The 22,245-nt window shown below is 27.1% G+C and overlaps 1 protein-coding gene across 1 annotated transcript; it reads right to left on the bottom strand.

The window, feature by feature from the left end:
* Positions 1-2,460: 2,460 nt before the first annotated feature.
* On the bottom strand, positions 2,461-21,991 carry LOC111683799 (sulfotransferase 1 family member D1). Its single transcript, XM_023445903.2, has 4 exons — positions 21,603-21,991; positions 16,336-16,670; positions 3,641-3,773; positions 2,461-3,286 (listed from the first exon to the last, which is right to left on the bottom strand). Exons 2-4 carry the CDS (start codon positions 16,668-16,670, stop codon positions 2,741-2,743), a joined length of 1,014 nt encoding a protein of 337 aa, XP_023301671.2. The 5' UTR covers positions 21,603-21,991; the 3' UTR covers positions 2,461-2,740.
* Between the last annotated feature and the right edge of the window lie 254 nt (positions 21,992-22,245).

Here is a 22,245-nt window from a genome sequence, read left to right on the forward strand (position 1 = left end):
TAAATTGGGTGTAACAGACACCCATCTGCTCATTTAAAGAGTAGATACAGACGTATTTACAATTTTTCTTGTACACAAAATCTAGTACTTAAGAGATTTCGAGCCATATCTATTTGATTTTAAGGCGCAATTTACATGAAGACTTTTCAGACGTCTGTTTTTTCCAATTCTCTTTTGAGAATCTTCAAAAAAGTCATGAACATTTATACGGTGATTTTTTACATGCAACTATGCATGTCTTTTTTTGATGTTTAATTGTATAATCCTTTTTAATTACTTATTCGTAGTAAAAATAAAATGAAATTTTTAACATAAAAACCATTTAATTTGATTTAAAAAAATTTAATTACACGCTATAGTATTTTTTTAATGCAAATTTTAATGTTTTCATGTAAAAAAAGACATAATTATTTATTTTACATAAGCATAATATCAACAGTACGAATCAGTTTAAAGAGGAATGTCAAAAACAATCATGAAAATCCCAAATCATGTTTGTTTTCTTACCCCCCATTCTCCTCTTCCCCGCTCACCACCAATCACCGACAAACATGACGTCTGGTCAAACATGAAAAAAAATCATCGTGTAAATTGGGTGTAATTAGATTTCCCATACAAAACAAAATCTACTTCGTAACTAGATTTCGTTAAAATCTACTCAAAATCTAGTTGTTTTTAGTAATTCAACTCTGTTTTTTCCTAAATAATGCTAAAAAATACGACGCTGCACAAGTACAAAGAGAAAAATAAAAAAACAAAGAAATTAAAATGTCAACAAAATTTTTATAAATTGAAAAACATGAATAAAAGTTTCTTTAAAATAAAAGGTAATGTTATATTTAAATATAAATTTTTTTATTAAAAATAAAATTTTATTAAATATCGAATTTCTTTTTCTAATTTTTCAATTAAACACAATTTCAGCCGTTTGGGCTGTGCGATGAGAATCAGTCAGCAGTAACGCTACTCTTTTATATATAGAGAAGATTAACACCCAATTTACACGATGATTTTTTTTCATGTTTGCCCAGGCGTCTGTTTTCATGTTTGTCGGTGATTGGTGGTGAGCGGGGAAGAGGAGAATGGGGGGTAAGAAAACAAACATGATTTGGGATTTTCATGATTGTTTTTGACATTCCTCTTTAAACTGATTCGTACTGTTGATATTATGCTCATGTAAAATAAATAATTATGTCTTTTTTTACATGAAAACATTAAAATTTGCATTAAAAAAATACTATAGCGTATAATTAAATTTTTTTAAATCAAATTAAATGGTTTTTATGTTAAAAATTTCATTTTATTTTTACTACGAATAAGTAATTAAAAAAGATTATACAATTAAACATCAAAAAAGACATGCATAGTTGCATGTAAAAAATCACCTTATAAATGTTCATGATTTTTTTGAAGATTCTCAAAAGAGAATTGGAAAAAACAGACGTCTGAAAAGTCTTCATGTAAATTGCGCCTAACAATTCTTTGTCTTGATTTCTATATACTATTTGAGCAATTTATTGATGAAAAACTGATTTTCTGAAAGAGGCTATATATGGACAGACAGATCCTATTAAAATTTGGTGGAAGGGTTTAATTGTAGTGTTTAAGAGGGAATTAACGACCTTGAAGCCATTATTAAGGGCTCCAAAACCCTATTCGGGGAGTAGGGTCGTATGAGGGCTAAGGAAATAATAATCCATTTGAATAATTTAATCCATTTTGAAACAACTACGTCCATCGAATTATACGGTAAATTTTAGAAATGTTTTCGACGGTTTTTCTTGGCAAATTAATTATTTGTTGTGAGAACTGTTGACAATGAATATATGAACATTTTTAAATATCTATAAAATAGAAGTATATGCATAAAAGTGAGTATTTCAAAAGCCTATATTTCATATAATTAAATGCTGTTTATTATTGTATACACAATTTCAGATTTTGGGGAAGGGTCCGAGATATCAGAACTCTTGCATTATTAAAGAAATAAAATATTTTTTTTTTATTATATATATATTATATTTTTTTTATATATTCAAAATTAAAATGAAATTTTGCAAGATAACTCACATTATCTTTCTTAACAAATTAGCTTAAATTTATTAAGAAAGATAATGTAAGTTATCTTTCAAAATTTCATTTTAATTTTTGTATATCCATATATTTTGAAATGGCCAATAGATTAGGAAAAAACAATAAAAAAATTTTCAACAAAGCTAAATGTTTTCTTATTATTTCAACACATAATTTTGAAGTTCGATATAGAAAGAAAACTGTATAAAATTATACTTGGATTCGTTATAACCGATTTCGTTATAAGAGATAGTTTTTTGTATTAAGGTGGTTACCAAAATGTCGGAACTTGAAAAATGTTCGTAATAACCGAGAATTCATTATTTATTTTGCTTCTTCCAATTTCTTTACATCATCAAATATTTCTATTTAAAAACACAATTAATAGCCATTTTCCTTTATTGTAAATTATCCAATATTTTTCCTTTATTATTTCATACATTTATTATTTTAACAAATAAAAATATCATTGTTTAATCCATAGTCAATCATAGTTTGACATTTGAAGAGAAAGCATTACAATTTAAAATAAAAATTAATAAATAAAGTATTAAAAACTTTCATCACACACTCAGTATTCCATTTAAGGCATATTTCCGCATACACCGTAATCGGCACCGAAAATAAAATTTCATACATTTACGACAAAAATCACTCTTAATTGCCTTTAACTCTGGTACTTCGAATATTCGGTGAAATCGTTAATAGATAAATTGTATTCTCTTAAGTTTTCATCATTCCATTCATCAAAGTCCTGTATAACATTGGATGCCAGTTCATCTTTATGGCTGCCGACAATACCTCTTCGAACAAACCTAAATTCATCGACTTTTCGACCGGTAGCAGCCTTCATACTTTCAAATTCTTTAATGTGATTGCAAGCTGGATTATTTTTCATATTATCGAACGATAAGTGTTCGACTAACGAAGAAAGTTGAGCGGGTGTAATTTCCTTATTTAAGAACTGACAAACTTCTTTAATGACTTCAGATAAATTACCCTTCATTCGTTCGTAGCTCGTGAACAAAACATGTGAACTGCTTCGCATTTGCCAAAAGTCCAAAACATGTGGCCAAAATGGATTAAAATTAACATGACCATCTATGTATGATTGGACAAAATCTTCCTTGGACCCCTTGTAACCAACCATACCGCGCCAATGATGGAAATATGAGACTGCCGCATCCTTTGGATTCCGAAATACGTAAATAACCTAAAAGTAAAAAACAGATATACGTAATATAAAGGAATTTATTATGTATTACCCTTATCGCAGTAGAAGTGCACATTTCGTTCCCTTGAAATTTTAATTTCCCTCGAAGGGAAAATTGCTAAGGTGAACTTATTGTGAACAATTCATTCACAATAGTAGATTGTTCAAAGTTTACAAAATTTCATCAACAAATTTCACAACAGGGGAATTTTGTTCACGACAACAAAGTTAGTGAATCAAAAAAGTGAATAGAGAACATATTTCACGTGAAATGATCATTGGTGATTATTAAGTTTATTATATAAATTTATTTTATATAAATTTAATTTATTATTATATAAGTTATAAGTTTACCTTTGGTTTCTTAGTCCAAATTTGCTGCGGTAAAAGCATTGCGGGTAGATGAGACTTTAGTAGACGAGGGGATTTTAAATTATTTGCCTCTTTGATCGTATCGTGCGGTACATTTGGAACTACGCCGTTAAATCTAGTTGAAAAGTAATATTATGATTAATAGAAGTTTTTATTATTTTTATAGAGCTTCTAATCAACTAAATTTTTTGCATACATTTTTTTAAGAGATTTTTGTTTTTTGCTCATAAATAAAATTCGAATAAACAGTTAAGAAGTATATATTGAAGTATATACGAAAAAATATTAAAATTAAAATTTTTATGCTTTTGTTGTTGCATTTTATTACTTTTCATCAGAATTTGTAGGACAATAAAGTATTTTGCATTTTTAGAATTCCAGTTAATTTTTGTTTGGTTTTACAAATTATTGTTTATTATACTATTTAATTATTTAAATAGTATGACATACCCGGGTATGTTGGGTATTAATGTACGTAATTTTGCTAAGGTATAGACAAGACGGATAATCCAAAGAATTACCGAAAAAAATGCATAGGGAAGCGGCTTATATTCAAGGAAAACCATTGAACTCATAATTTATCTTCTCCAAAGTCCATATACAAACTAGGAAGAACACTATCACATCTAAACCAGCTAAGCGCAGAAGGAGAAACTGTTATTGTAGTGGTAAGAAAATACTAAAAAACACTTAGAAAAAATATTTCCTAGTTACGCTTGCTATGATCAAATTTTATAAGAAGTAAAATTGTAAATTTTACAGATAAAGCAAAGTAAATTAATAAAGTAGCATCACTTGAACAGCTGACTATTTTTTTAACTAGAAAAAGATTAAAGCTTTTAATATAAAATGTTTAAAAAAGTATTAAAAATATTGTTTTTATGTATTTTTAATATTATGCATTTCTGAAAAGTTTTTGGAGTGTACTAGTTTTTTGCAAGTTATTCTCTTGTTTGAAAATTTTGTTGTTGTTTTACAAATTTTTGCAATTTTTACGCTCTTGTTATGAGTTTTATTTATGATCGGGTTGTGTACGTGTGAATTGCCGAAAATCTTCGTAATTAGAACAATATGAACGCGCAACGCTGATCTAAACAGACCTTAATTAGCTTGGAACCAGTATAAAGTGCACTATCGTGTGCTACAGAAAGAATAATTGATTTAGATATTAACAAATAAAGGCGGTTATAATAAAATACTTAGAGTGGATAGGATGGTACTTAGTGTTAGCTTTATTGAATAAGAATCAATATTATACAATTCTAAATAAAATTATCATAGTGCTCCCCATATAGATGGGGTTTCCGTAATGTAGTTTTTGTTTGTCAATACAAAATGACCAAAACACATATGTTCAATTCACAATCAAGTTGTATATTGTACCTACTAAAGCGTAGTAACAGTGATTGTGAACATATCTTTGCAGCAAGTCATAAGTTTATGTTCTCAATGAAAAAAACAATCAAAACAAATACACATAACAATGTCAAAAGATAAAAAAATATTAGATTAATTAAACATGCGAAATAAACCAAATTAATTTCTTTGAATTTTCAATTCTTTTGTTTTCTTTATTCCACATTTTAAACAAACTGTTTTTAATAAAATTTAGTTTTTTTTTGTTTTTGTAAACAGCTGTTTGTTTTTGATTTCAGTGTTACCACTTTTTCGTTTTTTATGCTAAAATCGTTTGAATTTTTGTTTATATGTTGAAATAAATAATTGGCAACACTAAAATTTCTTACAACATTCGAAAAACATATGAAAAATTGTCGTATGAGTTGTATAGAGCTTTTGCATAGAAAATACCAACAACGCATTCAACGCTACAACATAGATTGTGAATTGAATAATATATTATTTTGTTACAATATATAGTTTTATAACCCTCTAAACATTTTTTCTAGTATATCAAATATTCAATTCAAAATTACTAATTACATTCGAAATAAAATTAAAGAAACGTTATGTTTTATGTTAAGAAAAATATTGAGGAATTCTTATAGATATATCATCATCATATATATTAATACACAAAGCTAAAACGATTGGGAACATTTTCCGGCTCTTTTACTTGACCGATTTTCTTGATTCTTTTTTGATTTATATAGATTGGCGAACCTCACAGCAGAATCTATATATGATCAAAACCGGTTCAGTATTTTCGGAAAAATAAGCGTTTTAAGTTTCTAGCAATACACAATCACACAAACATGTGCTTAAATTAAAAAATAAAAAACAAAATAAGAATGCAAAACAACATATAGTAGAACAAGTAAGAGTGCTATATTCGGCTGTGCCGAATCTTATATACCCTTCACCATAGTGTATTTTAAACATAATTGATCTTACAGTCTAGTTAATAAAAACATTAAAAAATTTGAGTCGATTTAAGCCGAATGTTTCGGCGGCGACTCAAGCAACTAAATATAGTTCGGCGGCGGCTAAGCTCCGACTCGAAGCCGGTCGACTTCGACCTCTGATTCATTGCTGGTAAACATTGACGAGACGTAGATTTTGTTTTTGTTTATCCTAAAAAAATTGTTTTAAAAAGCACTTGGAAAAAATTTGTGTTAGTTTTAAATTTCAAACTTACATTATTCGCATAAAAATTATTGTACAATAACTCACAATCTACTCTCATATAATTGAAAACGTTTTAAATACTTTTTTCTATTCATCAAAAAATATATTTGCAAAACAAAAGGGAAAATTATTTTATTTTAACAAAAAATGCAAATCATATTTTTTTGCTGTGTATACTTTGTATGTTTGAATTCCAAACATACAAAAAAATACACAGCTGAATAAAACCAAATACATCTACACACACACGTGTACATCTTTTTCTATGTACAGTGCTTTTGTTGCTTTTTTAACAATTTTTTGATGAAATTTTCAGAGGTTGTCTCGGATTTTTGCTCATATCTCCGTTATTTACCAACCGATTTTGCTGATTTTAAATAGCGATCTTCTCGAAAGCATGTCTAATAGAATTATTGAAGATTCAGACATCGCCGATATCTGGGGTCCTCTAAAAACTGATTTCAACAGACAGACAGACAGACGGACATGGCTTAATCGACTCAGCTATCTATAAGGATCAAGAATATATATACTTTATAGGGTCGGAAAATTATATTATAGAAATTACAAACGGAATGACAAACTTATATATACCCTTCTCACGAAAGTGAAGGGTATAAAAATAGAAGGTAGTGTCAATCTCTTATATTTTTATTAAATTCTCTTTCTGACATGCTTAAGGATTTTGAAGTTTTCGTTAAATTAGTGGTACCATATACAATTTAATTTTTCCTATTTTGTAATAAAATTTCTATAGCTTTTAAAAAAAATTATAAAAATAATTTCAAATCAGTAGAAAATACAATAACCAAAACCAAAATCATATATTTAAATTTTAAAAAAATAATTTGTAAAAAAATTGTCGCCAGTCATTGGCGAGAAATAAAAAATTTTGTACGAGGAAGAAAATAAGGTAAATTGTAAGGAAAAGATAACAAACAAAAATCATGTACCTGATTTCGAAATTAAAAGGAAAAAAGCTTTCAACGAAATAAAGAAATTAATAAACAAAAAAATTATGTTTTAAACGAAAATTTAATTGAAAAAAGTTCGTGTGCTCCCTCCGTAGACAGTCGCAGCCACCAGCAATGACAAACAACTAAAGTGTTTAGTGCGTATTAATAAAAGTGTTGGCGAGATTACAGAAACAAGAACCAACTTTTAAAACCATTTGGAATACCTAAATTCATTTGTTAAATATTCAATGTCAATTAATTCAAATTATATTGTGAGGGCTATGGGTTTTCAAATTGTTTATTGGGTTTCAAATACTTGAGAATTTTACAATAACAATTTTATACAAACTTTTGTATGTGTTAAAAAATTTGTACTTCATTTTTTATTTGAAAATAAAATTTTCAGATTAAACATACATACATATAAAACGGAAACGAAATTTATTGCTAATTATTATAATTGAACTTATTTGGAAATAAGCGGCATCGAAAAAAAAGATTTAAAAGAAAGAGAAGAATTTTTTTCAAAATAACGGACCCCATTTTGGTCAATAAACATCAAGATGAATAAACAAAGATAAGCAAATCGAGATAATAAATCTCAAGATTTATCAGAAACATTTTAATTTTGCCATCAATTGAAGATAATTGAAGAAGTTTTGTAAATCCTCAGCATCTTGCTAAATTCATAAATAATTAATCTTAAAATAACCTACAACTAATTATCTAACTTAAAACCTACTTAAGCTTAAAAATCTAATCTAATTTAATTTAATCACTAAAACCTACTTAAACTTACTTAAACGCTAAAACTAAACTAATTTTATCTTAAAAAGCCTCTAAAACTAATTTGGTTTAATATAAACGATAAACTAAAACTAATTTTATCTTAAAACAACAAAAATTTATCTTTTTATCTAAAAAATTATCTTAAATTTTATCTAATTTAACTTAAAATCTAATTAATTTATCTTAAAACTAACTTTTTGTTAAATTACTAAAACTTTTCTCCTTTACTTGCATCTATATTAACTTAAAACTTTAATTTTCTTAAATTTTATCTTATTTTAGATAATAATGTAACTTAATCTTAACTTAATTTTAATTTAATTTCAATTTGATTAACTTAATTTTATCTAAAATTAAACTTAATCATAACTTAAATTAACTTAAAATTGTAATAACACTTATACACTAATATTTTATACACCCTACACACATAAACACTAACATACATACATAAATACTCTTAAAATCTAAAATCTATAAAAATATGAGAATTTAAAAATTCAAAATTATAATTTAAACCCAAATTCAACAAACTACAGGTCTGTTGTCATCGTTGGATTATGTTTGGTAAGTTTTAAATTGTGTTTATTGTTCATTTAAATACTCTATGTATTTAAGTGTTCTAAATTGAATATTTTTTTGTTAATGGTAAAACAATTATGTTATTAACATAATATCTTAAAGTATTATGTTAGCAACATTTGAAAGTAAAATTCAAATTTTTCATTGTTGAATATTTCAATTTAGAATCATAGAAAAATAAATAGAACTGAGACTGGGAATAAGAAATATTACTCTCTCACATGTACAGGTTCTGTGTGAATTTAATACAATTGTATGAGCATTTTTATTTTTGTTTACATAAAATAACAAAAATATGAAATTACAAAATGTATCCGAATACATCATACCCTACCACATCGCGAGTAAGTAGCAATAAGTTATTTAGTATTTTTTAATGTAGAAGTTATATTCAAGAGATTGATGTTTGCTTAATTAGTGAATGTACTACTCATTATAACAATATATAGTCGAAATTTCGTATATATAAAATTTGTTGAGTCGAATTTTATAAATACCCTATTCTTGTATAACATGTACCGCTTACAAAAAAGTTCAATAGGCTAATTTATGGACGGATTACATCATTACATCGACGCGGGTGTTACAAACTTTAAGACATAAACAAAATGCCATTCCCATTAGTGTGGTGTAGGGTGTATTTTGACTGCATTTGGGCTGCTTTGAAATTAACAATAATCGTTCATATCAAGCGTTAATTAGCACAATTCCTTTGGCAAAATAGCCCCTGCTGCTGCATTAAACACTGCTAAAAGTTATGTTTTTTCTATAAAATTATTGAAAACAGTTTTCAGAAAAAAACAAATGTTCCAATCGTTTTTATTTCTTTTTTAATATAATTTTCAAGTGTCAATATTGACTCAACCCAGCAAACACAAAGAGTTTATTTAAAATTAAGAACAATTTTTAATGAAGATCTTTCTTACATTGGTCAACTGATATTGAATAAAAATGGCTAATTCAAAACATTATTTCATAAAATATCGAAATATAATATCAAACAAAACTATAAAATCTTTTTAAACGAATGAGTTTGTGTTTGTTGGGTTACATATTTTTCAACTAATACATTCTCACGACTTAGGTTTTTGACAGCAGACTTAGGTTTTGTCATACTCAGTTTCAGTTCTATGTATACCTTTTCTATGTTTAGAATACTTAAAAATAAAATAAACAAATTACACTACACAACAAAAAATTAACCAATAATCTTTATTAATGTTAAATATGAAGTTTATAAACATGTCCAGTTTACATTTTAATAATAAATTTGTTTAATTATTAGACTTATATAATGACCATTGAAATTATTTTTTTATTCCACGAAAGATTAGTTAAACATGTAGTTAGGGGATCATCATAGGGTGTCTTAAGGATGATTTAATAAGATACAAAGGTTGGGAGGGTATAGAATGGGAAGAAATACCACCATCTTCTCTTGACATTTAAATTCAAACTTTCTTTATTTTTTTTATATTAGTTAATATTAATAGCTACCTTTTAAGTTAATGTGCGGTTCTTAGCCTATCCTGATGAAGACAAGAACACCACCCCAAACCCTGAGCACGGTCGGAATAATAGGTAGCGCAGGTCTCCTGAAGAATAGGGCACAACGCCTGAACCGTTACAATATGTCAAATTTGTTAAATTTTTCTAAAATAGATTTAGGCAAGAAAATTGTTAAACGATTTTATCTAGGTCGAACATTTCTTCCGAATTAGGTTTTAAAATCTTTTAAAGATAAACAAATATTCACACAGTAATAAAAAAGTGAAAAATATATCACTTAATAAACCCGAAACGTGTTTTATTTATAAGTTTGTAGAGGAAATCATTTTTATTTAAATAAATTAACTACACATTTTTTGTAAAATATGTCTGGAAATCCATTATTATTTTTAGCACGTGGCAACTCTGTACATAAAGTTTAAAATAAGGAAAACGTCAAAAAACCTTATTTAAATTTAATTTTTTTGATTGAGACTACCTTCTTTATTTCTAGTATGCAACAACACTTCATATTTTCATTTTAGAAAAAATAGAGAAGAGTGTGAAAACAGGTTACTTCTCTGTTGATGCTTTCTATTTGGCAGTGATATTTTTGTTGTTGTTTTTAATACGATTTTTATAATATTTTGAAAATAAGATTTTATGGTTTTTGCTAAATTGTGAATGTAATAATGATGTATTATGATCTGTAATATAAAATGATGTTCGTATTTGGCCTGGGAAAACATTGGTGGGACAATAATTCTACATAAATGTTAGTTTTTATGGATTTAAGGGAATTTAATATGAAGGACAAAAACAAAGCCTGTTTAAACATAAGTAGGAAAGTTTAGTTGGTCATGTTCGTACATAATTCATCGTAATAAATGAATCAGTATATCGCTAATATGCATGTTTAGCACTGTGAGGATTTGAAGGGAAGACTTTTTTGTGTTAATCTAACCAATTAGGAAAAAGGCGGTTTAAGAAATATTAGTGTAAAGTGAAAACTGTAGTTTGTATGGTTATATGTACATACATATGTTTTATAAAAATATAAAAAAGATGAAACTGGTCAAATACAAATCATGTTTTCTGGGTTAATGGCTGCCCATTTGGTTTAGTATTTACTTTTAAAGCTCTTTGCTTAAAGGCCAATAGTAGTACAACTTCATAGAATATCTACTATTAAATTCGATTAAAATACATTAAAATTTATTTTTTAAGAAGTCTTCGTCGAGTGAAGATTTTATACATAAACCTGAAGGATGGACTTTTTATACTAAAGATAGTAAAATAAAACGGATTTATTTCTTATAAAGATTAATAACATAAAGATAATACCTGTTCCAAAATATCATTCCGATCTAAAATTTTATTAATTTAATACAAATATTTATTATATTAAAAAAACAATTATTTAAAACATCCGATTTTAAAAATTAAAAGTGGTTTTATTCCAAAAAAATCGTTTTTCTTTATTTAAAAAACTTACATAATTTCACTTTCGATCAGGATGGAATCCTGTTATAGTTCTAATAGCAATAATTGCAAAATTAAATGACTTCAGAATTAATGAATTTATAATCAAATAAAAAAAATGAATAACCTATGTTAGGCTACAAGGAAAAATTGCTGGGGGAATGGAGGGACATAGGTGATTGGTGGAGGAATTGGCAGATTGTTAAACATAGGTCTTAATTTAAAACTAAGAGGTGTTTAAAAAAAACTTGGATGAGAATTAGCAAAAATCAAAAGATGAAGTACTCAAACAGTATTAAAGAAAATAGTTTACTAATTATACCCTTCACCTTCGTGAGAAGGATATATATAAGTTTGTCATTCCGTTTATAATTTCTATAATATAATTTTCCGACCCTATAAAGTATATATATTCTGGATCCTTATAGATATCGAGGTCGATTAAGACATGTCCGTCTGTATGTCTGTTGAAATCAGTTTTTAGAGGTCCCCAGATATCGGCGAGATCCGAATCTTCAATAATTCAGTTAGACATGCTTTCGAGAAGATCGCTATTTAAAATAACGGAGATATGAGCAAAAATCCGAGACAACCTCTGAAAATTTCATCAAAAAAGCCACATTTTTTCATGCTTTGTTAAAAAAGCAACAACAATACTGTGAATTGGATAAAGATGTACATGTGCGTGTGGAAATGTATTTGTTTTTATTAAGCTGTATATTTTTTTGTTTGCATGCTGTTCTGTTCTCACGAAGGTAAGTGGGTATAACAAGAACAAGGAGATAAAGTAGTAATATGTTGGTAATAATATTTGTTTGAGGGTGGTAATACAGTTTGACGGCGGTATTACAGTACAACGGTTAATATTTCTTTCTGCTACAGTTTATATTTGTTTGTGTGTTTGTTATGTGTGACATGTGTGCAGATATACAAAATAAATAAAAACTGTTTTTAAAACATACTTGGTGAAGGGTATATAAGATTCGGCACAGCCGAATATAGAAATATTACTTGTTTTACTGTCAGAAATGAAAATATCATATTGTAAGTTTTGAATAGATTTAGATGAACATTTTTGTAGAGAATAATAAATCTAAAGAAGTAATATTGTTTTTTGCTTTTAAAAAAGTTCAAATAAATTTGAAAACTTAGACTTTATACTTCTTTCAGGATTAAACTAAAATGTATCACATTTTCTTAAAGAATACGTTGATTAAAGCAAGTCATACTCATTGATAATAGCAATTGAAATAATTTTTTGACAGACATTTCAACTATGAAAATATGGGTTTTGTTGCATTTGTATGAATGTAATCTTTCCTTTAATGGTTCCGGTCGAATTTCGACCGCGGGGCGAACTCTAGTATTTATAATTACTCGAATAATAGTTTTTGTCCGTATATGATAATGCGACCTTTTTGTCAGCAATGGACAAAAAAGTTAAATTTTTTCAACTTCCGTTTCAAATCTCCAATGTGGATATTTTTACTTTGTTAAATTAATTTCAAAATTTTTAGTAGATCTTATGGGGATTTATGACAACAGATAAGTGAATAAAACAGTGAAAAAAAATAAATCAAAAATTCTTACAGTTTAGCTGTACCTGCGATTTGAACTCTGAGGATTATGGGAAAATCGCATTTTTTGTGAAATTTTAAATAAATACGTAATTCTTTACTGTTGTACATTTTAAACAAAGTATTTTCCGAGATTTGAAGACCATAAAATATAAAATATATATTCCAAATTTTATTCAAATCGAACATTCTGAAAACATAAGATATGGAGTTCAAAGGTCAAATTTTCAAAATTTGTGAATTCTCGGTATACCATGTCGAAATATTATTTATTTGTTGACCATGTTTAATAAATAAAACTTGAATTCTAAGTAAAAAGTCTTATGTTGAAAATAACAGCTATAAAAGTAAAATTAACCCTTTAAAATACATGGGGCAAATTAAATCCCGAAGTTCAAAAAATTATAAAAACACTATACATTTGAATAATGCTCTAACTAGAGGAACAACAGAAATAATACAAAAAATTATATATTTAAGGTATAAAAGCTTATGAATTAACCCTTTTTCACAACATAAAGTTTGTATTTTTAGACTTTTGGATTGAAAATCAACCGTAAAAAGAAAAGGATAAATTATCAGTATCAAAAACAATATTTTTATTTTAAAATTGTTCACCTCAAGTTAACTCCATAGTAAAAAAGGGGTCCATTTATAATTTTTTATTCTTAATATAGAACTTTTTGTTTTATTTCTTCTATTCCTCTAATTATATACAGCATTATTGAGAGACTGAAAATAACTGGGCTAAATATCCAAAATGATTAAATTATGATTTATTTTAAAATAAATCACTCACTTACATTTGCGAATTATTGTTTTGCTTTTGAAAATAAAAATCATAAGCAGATCTTTTAAAAATCTTTACAAAATAAAAACAAGACGGGAGAGGCCGACCATATAATACCCTACACCTTTTACAAAAATATAATGTGATTTAGTTGCCATAATAAAGCATTTAAGTTGAATTGTACCTTGCTCAGATATAAGTACATACTTAAGCCGTTTATTGTTGAATAAAATTGTGGACATTTAAGAGAAATTTTGATGGGGGCTTTTCATAGGGGCTATGGTCATATGAGGACTGTAAAGAGTCTTGTAAAGAACTTGGTTTTTGCAGCTTTATGTCGAGATATGAGTATATTAAACATAATTATGAACTTAAAAGCCCTATTCGGCGGGTTCAGTAGTATGGAGGCTAGGTGAAATAATGGAGCGATGTAAACTATTTTCAACAGGCTTTGTCTATGGTGCCATAAAAGATTATATGCCTAATTTTATTGAATTATTTCCAAAATTGCGACCTGTAGTTTGATTACAAAGTTTAAAAGACCTATTCGTGGGGTTCATTTGTATGGGGGCTAGGTGAAATAATGGACCGATGTTAACCATTTTTAATGGGCTTCGTCTACGGTGCCATAAAAGATCATCTGCCAAATTCCACTAAATTATCTCCAAAGTTGTGACCTGTAGTTTGGTTACAAAGTTTAAAAGCCCTATTCGTGGCGTTCAGTTGTATGGGGGCTAGGTGAAATAAGAGACCGATGTTAACCATTTTCAATACCGTTTACGGTACCATAAAAGATCATGTGCCAAATTTCATTGAATTATCTCTAAAATTGCGACCTGTTTGATAACAGGTTTTACAAGGGGGGTTCAGTTGTATGGGGGCTTGGAGAAATAATGGACCGATCTTAACCATTTTCAATAAGCTTCGTCCCTGGGACAATAGAATTATCTTTAAAAGGTTTACATGGACTCAGAAAATGATTCTGAGCCGATTGGTATACTTTAATGTGGGTATAGGACCAATATTATTGTGCATAACAAACATCAGCACAAACCCAATATACCCTCCCTACTAAAGTGGTGTAGGGTATAATCAATTGTATCGTGTTATTTTGTTTTTCTTTTCGGTTTCTCTCGACCGCTTATCGAAAAAATCCAACATAAAGGTTTCTCTCAGTGATAAATTGCAAAAACACTATTATAAATGGTGATCACAGCAATTAACCTTTTAAAAACAAAGTGGACCCGTTATTTTCAGTCTCTGGCATTATTCAAATATATAGTGTTTTTCGAATTTTTGAGTTTTATTGTTAATATTTTTTTTAAATACCTTTATGGATTAATCTATCTTTTTCACTTTCCCGAAATCCGCCGAGTTCAAATCGTAAGTACAGCTTAACTGTAAGATATATGGATCTATTTTTTTACAGTTAAATATTCTTATCTATTGTCCATAAATCTCCATGAGATCTAAAAATTATGAAATTTGTTTAACAATGTTTAAAAAAACTGAAATTAAAGATTTGAAACGGTCTACAACTTTTAAAGTTTTCAAGCAATTTTTGAGTTTTATATCTTTCCAAAATGCTTACTCTTTGCACATTGCGATTCCTTTACAATAAATCAAAATTTATTACTAAATGGCCAAATTTGGGATACAGGTCATAGCCCATGATAACAAGGGTTTTGTTGCGGAATTTTAGATAGCTAAATAAAAATTAGCACGTAGCTACTAATTAACATTTTTAATAGAGAATAAAAGATCACAATAAATATCGTGTACACTTAGAGATTTGTTGGCGGTCAAAGGTTACAAAAATATTTTTTTGTCGTACTATATTATTTCTACAGAGAATTAAATTTCTAACATTTTGGATGTAGATAATTTTTGCATATCATTAGTTGCTTCGAGCTTAGTGCATTTCCTTTCCATTGCAATAATATTTATATAACTTGATAAATATGTCTCTGATGTTATTACAATATTTATTTTGGAAACGCTCTCTGACCCCGTGTACAATGTTCGCATTTAAAAACAATGCTTACCCTGCAGGAACTGAAGCGATAATTGTTTAAATTCCACTAGTACTAATACTAAAACTGCAGACATACATACATACATACATACATACATACATACATACATACATACATACATACATACATACATACATACATACATACATACATACATACATATGTACATACATGAGTTGAGTTAAATCACGTTTGAACTGGGTTAAGAACTTAGCTGTGTCTACTTTTGTAAATTCAACATAATAATTAAATTAAAATTGCTAACTATTGCACAAGGTTTAAATGTAAAGATATCTAATATGATATTCTAAGTTCATCAGTTTCTTAAATAGTTTTGTGTAGTTATTCAGTATAATGGAATATATACAAAAAAATTTGATGACATACTTACTCTAAAAATGGCGATCGTAATGTTAAATCTACACTTTTGGCCTTTTCGAAATCGAAATCATTCATTATAAGCCATGTCATCTCTTGGGCCCATGTTGTGCCACACTTTGTACTGGTCACTATAAAAACATCGTCTTCACGAACTTCGAAATTATAGACCCGATCTAGAACTGGCTTAAATGTGTCCGCTAACGAACAATAACGTCTCCTCCAGTCCCCAACTACCGGCACAGATGGTTCAGACGCAGGATAAAATGCTGAGTATCCACCCGATATAGCCAGCTTATCGATTTCCTTAAAAGGAATGCTTTCTGCTTGAAAACTACAATTCGGCATCTAAAAAGTATTTGTGAACATTGCAAAAGAACAAAAAAAAAATATATTATTAAAATTGGAGATTTTCATAGTCAATTTGTATACGATGCCTTTTATATCCCCAAAAACTCGATTACAAATTTATACTTAAAAAAATCAATTATAATTGTTATTCCACTTTCTATATTCTTATTTTAAATATTAATTTGAACGCCAATTATGTATACAATTCCTTATATATACATACGAAAGCACATTATTATGCGCGATCATTTGTCCTTTTTAATGGACTTTAAAATTTGAGACACACACTATTTTCAAATATGAATGTTTATTAAATATTTGGAGACAATTCCAATAATTATATTTCGTTTTATTTTCTTAGAATAAAAATATATAAAAATTATCCTTATAAAAGTGTATTTATTATCATTGAAAATAAAAATTATAATATAATTAGTTTCAAATATTATATATGGGAAGGAATATAGAATGGATTAAATTAAAATGTTTTTATAAAGCCAATTAAAAATCAGATTAGTTAAAAATAAATTAAATCCGATGATAATAAATGTAATATGAAAATTATTGAAAACTTAAATTTAAAACAAAAAAAAAATTATTTTTAAGTCTCCATAATTTATACTAATCAATAAATCAAACATTTTAATGTTTTTTCATAAAAAAATGTATTAATTTGTTTTCATCAGTTGGTTGTTTACACTTTTTCATTTCTTGCTCAAGTTTAAACCGCCTCCACTCGGCGATTAAATTAACAAACAAAATTAACTAAATGAGTATCAAAAATAATTTTTAATTTAATTTCTAATCCTTCACCTAAATATTTGTTTTTAATATCTCTATTTGTTAAAATTTTATAATTTGTTCGAATTATCCCAGATAATAAATTAACAAATCTTCTGCATCAGACAATGTCAAAGCGTTATTTACTAAAAGATTATGAATAAAGATATGAAATTTGATAATGTGAAACGGAGTGTCACTTTCTTTTATAAGATACGAATAGATAAAAACCATTAAGAATATTTCTATTTTATTATCCTGCTACGTTAAAAATACTTTTTGCGAAAGAATTTTTATTTTTTATTTGATAACAATTCTAAATTGTAAAGAAGGATAGTTTTCATTAAAGTATACAAAAGTTCAAAGTTCTCTTCTCTTTTCTCTGCTCGAATCAAAGAGGCATGTTATTATTATTGTATGAGAAATTCGAAGGAAAAATTTTTCAATTAAGTCATTTTCTAGACAAACACCTCTACATTTGTTCTTTAGTGAGGAATTTTCACCAGGATATTGTTCATTCATATGTATTTTTCTGAAGGGAAGTTTAGAGTTCGAAACATGAAGTCTATAATGTTAACATTTTGTTGTTAACTGTAATAATCATACATAAAATAAAGTCAATTTAATATTTGAAGAATAGCGTTTCTAACTGACTTATTCATTATCGCACAGTCCAAACGGCAAATCCTAGAATCATGAAATTTTGAAAGTAGATGTCTTTTTGGATATGTAGGTCCACTAAGAAGGGATTTTGGGATATTTGTGGCAAAAAAGGGGGAAAACCCCGTAAAACAGCATTTCTTGATTATCATACACAATATTAGTGATAGAAGAAAAAATTTAATTGCAACTATTTCTACTTTAAAAAAAGTACATGAATGTTTGGTACTTTTTCGAAAAACGAATGTGTAACAAAGGTGATTTTGGTACCTTTTTGGGTCCTTTATAACTTTTTAACTAATAAACATAATAAAATGTTTGTATTTATGATATACCTGTTTCGTACTTTTTTAAAATTCGGTTCTTTTACGTTGTAAAAGGGAGAAAACTGTTGTTTTGATACTTTTTTTAGCGTATTCTTATTAGATATACCTATTGTATGGACTGCAATATTTATTTAAACAAAATATTTGCTATTTCTTTGGGTAAAAAAGTACCAAAAAGGGGAAAACGTGAAATTTAATTTTATTCAAACTCATTAAACCTATTTTTATAAAATTTGAAAAATAATTTATTTACTCACACAAAAAAAAGGTATATTTTTGGGAATTCGAGTACTTAGGATAAAATTCGGATAAATTGGTACTTTTTATAAGCACAATTTTTAGGGAAAAAATGAATGTTATTTTGAATCGTATGAGTTATATACATATGTGAAATATAGATTTGAACACGGAATATTAATTTCCGAAAAAGTATATTTCTAGAACTTTTCATTATTCCTATTGTATTTTTTGAATTTTAAAAATATTTATGTTGACACTATATTTAATCTGCACTGCTCTGATTGAATAATTAATTTATAAGAGGGAAATGTTTGGTACTTTTTGCTCATCAGAAACATAGTACTTTTCTTTAATATTGAATATATCAACACAGTCACGTTATGAGAATCCATAAAGTTGGAGGCTTTCTCGCATTCTATGTGCCTGTTAAAAAAGTAGAATCAATTTATTTGTATGATGAAAGTTACAATCACAAAAGTGTAGAATTCCTTGACTCGTAAAATGCATAAAGTAGATCTACTTTTATAAGCGTCACAAGCCGCGCCCGAACATGTCAGCTGATCTTGACATTTTATATTCTTTATTTAATGCGAATTTATTAATTTGACTAAATTAAAATGAGTTTAATGATAAAAATAAATAAAAGCTGTAGAAAAACGCGAAGTTTTTTAAAATTAAAGAAAAAATTTACGGAGGGACATTTAAAGGGATTTTTTAGGACTTTTTTGTTCTATGTTCTATTTTTTGTTGTTCAAATTATAATTCTCGCATATAGAAACTAAACATACACAGTGCTTAATAAATAATATTCTATATGGCAGACATTTTGGTACTTTTTTTTATATATATTTTGATTGGGTAGCGAAGCACCCAGGGTACGCTAATCTATAGATATACAAATTATTTCCTACATATTTAGATCCTACACCACTATAGTGTATATATTGTTATGAGTCGATTATTATTTGAAAAAATAATACACATTGTTGACATACTCACTGGTGTATGGTATCATATGGTCGGATATGCCCGACAATATGAAGTATGAAAACTGTCACGGTGAAATTATTATTTAGTTGATGATGTAATAAGTAAGGTGAGAGCGTTTAGGTAACAACCGCAACAAACACAATATTTGTTTGTTTGTTTAGAGTAGGGTTTTGTCAAAATGAAATTTCTAAAATTGAAAAATAATAAATATTGGAAAGAAAATTTGTTGTGTATTTCACAATATTACATATAAAACCGTTGCATTTAAATTGTATTCGTAGCAGACAACGTCTTATTGGTGTTTCATCTGATATTCTTCATTTGGAACCCTTTTATCAGCATTTTCATTCATAATTTTTGATTTGAATTTTTTCGTTTGAAAACACAAATTTAATTTTTATGTTATAAAAATAAATGAATTATTTTTGACAAAACCCAAGCACTTTTACAATAAACAAATAAAAATCAGCTGCCTTGATGATTTCACCTTACTTAGTGCATCCTGATTTAGTTTATTAAGCTTTATGTTTTGGTGTTCCTATTATTTTTTCCGACAATGTATATAAATAAAAATTATGTAATAATTGATAATAAGAAAAGCAACTTTCTTCATTCACAATTCGATTTGTTTTGTTTCTTTATTTATTTCTGTTGTTATATACAATGTATGTATATAACAACACTTATTTGCTTTCCATACAGAGTGAGTCGGTCTAATATACATACATACATACATACATATGTATGTATATTTTTTATTATTAACATTTTGAATTTCTTGTTTTCTGTTTTAGTGGGTCAAATCTGCATTGGTTAACGTTTGTACACCAATTTTTATTGATGTATAAATATAAGGGACAGCTTTCTCTTGAATGTTTTTTTAAAGCTGTTTTCATGTTAAAGCAGGCTTTACCCGATCACACAAGTAATATGATCAAGATTTTGTGTAGAATAGAACGGATGGGATCGTCTAAACGCAATATGTAATGAAACCATCACACATTGAGAGAGAATACAGATGGAAAATTTGACAGTCGTATGGCTTTCTTCATTTTTTGAAATGATTCAAAAAACAAGCAGGTCGCATTAGATCAGGGATGTATTTTTATGTAAACACATATAAAAAAGTGAAACAACTGTTTCAATCTTACTTTTTTATTGTTTTATACCGTGTAAACACAAAAAATATAAATCATACGACTTTTATTCTCTTTTTTGTTGTACGGATGGAATTTCATTTTACTTTTTCATTAGACTTGTCGTACGTAAAGTGTTATCGTCTGAATGGCCCTTAAGCTTTTTTCATTATGAGTTCCCTCATTTATTGTTTTGTAATTGGCTTAAACATTTAAAATGATTGAACAGTAAAAACAGTTCAAGTTAGAGATAGAAATTTTATAAAATGTTTGAAGACAAATCTGCATAGTTTTTAATATATGAATGTACGTACATGTAGGTATATAACGTTAGTAATAAATGTTTAATTACAGTTGTTAAAATATAATGTATTTATTTCAAAATACATTATAAAAACGAATTCTAAATGGGGTTTTCTGCGTTAAGTTAAATTATTTGCAATTTATTAAGTTCGTCAAATATATAATAATTTAATATATTTGTTATAAAAAATACAAACTTTTTGATTTTCCATTTTGTTATAGGTATATTTTCAAATGTATTATTTCATATCATTATTTATTACCCAAAATGTTAATATACGTATTTTAAAAATAATAATTAAATAACCACTATTTTAGACACTATTTGATCTTTCCTTTCAAAAAAAAAAAATATATTTTGAAAGGAAATTAAATATAAGTATGTATATACCAATGTATAATTATATATTCGTTATCGTGACATTTGAAATTGCAATAATGAATGAATAATGAATTTAGAATTTTATTACATTTTTTATTAATATTAAACTTACATTTCTATTGTAAAGATTTATATTAATAGTTCAATGAAAAATATGAGTAGGTATAATCAAACGAATTCAAATACAAAAAAGAAAAAAAACTTTATTTAACTCTTAACACTTTGACTGCTGTCCACTGAATAATCTTTGTCGATCCCATTAAACGCTATCTTGCCGAATTTATTTAGTACGCACTGATTTTAGGTTTAAATCAATAGGGAACATCTAAATGAGTGTTTTTGAGAGTTATGTTCACGTTTGTCTGTGTGTGTGTATCTCAGTCAACTTAATATAGCGCTCTATACGGTATAAATATAGAATGAAGAGGCCATGCAAAAGGCCTTAAAATGAGTATAAATTTTCATAGTTTATACAAATAAAGTTTGAAAGTTTTTGAATAAAACACATTTTTATATTATTATATTATATTAGAATGCTCATACATACATATGTATGTATGTATGTATGTATGTATGTATGTATGTATGTATGTATGTATGTATGTATATGACGAGATCTTACTATAGATTAACAATAAGCTATTTAATTGTATATAAATTAATTACTACTATTTTTAAGAATTTTTTACATATCAATTTTTCTGTTTTTTTTTTTTAAACAAGTAAAAATGTTGTATTCGCTCGATTCTAATTAA

The sequence above is a fragment of the Lucilia cuprina genome, chromosome 6, assembly GCF_022045245.1.
Source record: "Lucilia cuprina isolate Lc7/37 chromosome 6, ASM2204524v1, whole genome shotgun sequence".
NCBI lineage: Eukaryota > Metazoa > Arthropoda > Insecta > Diptera > Calliphoridae > Lucilia > Lucilia cuprina.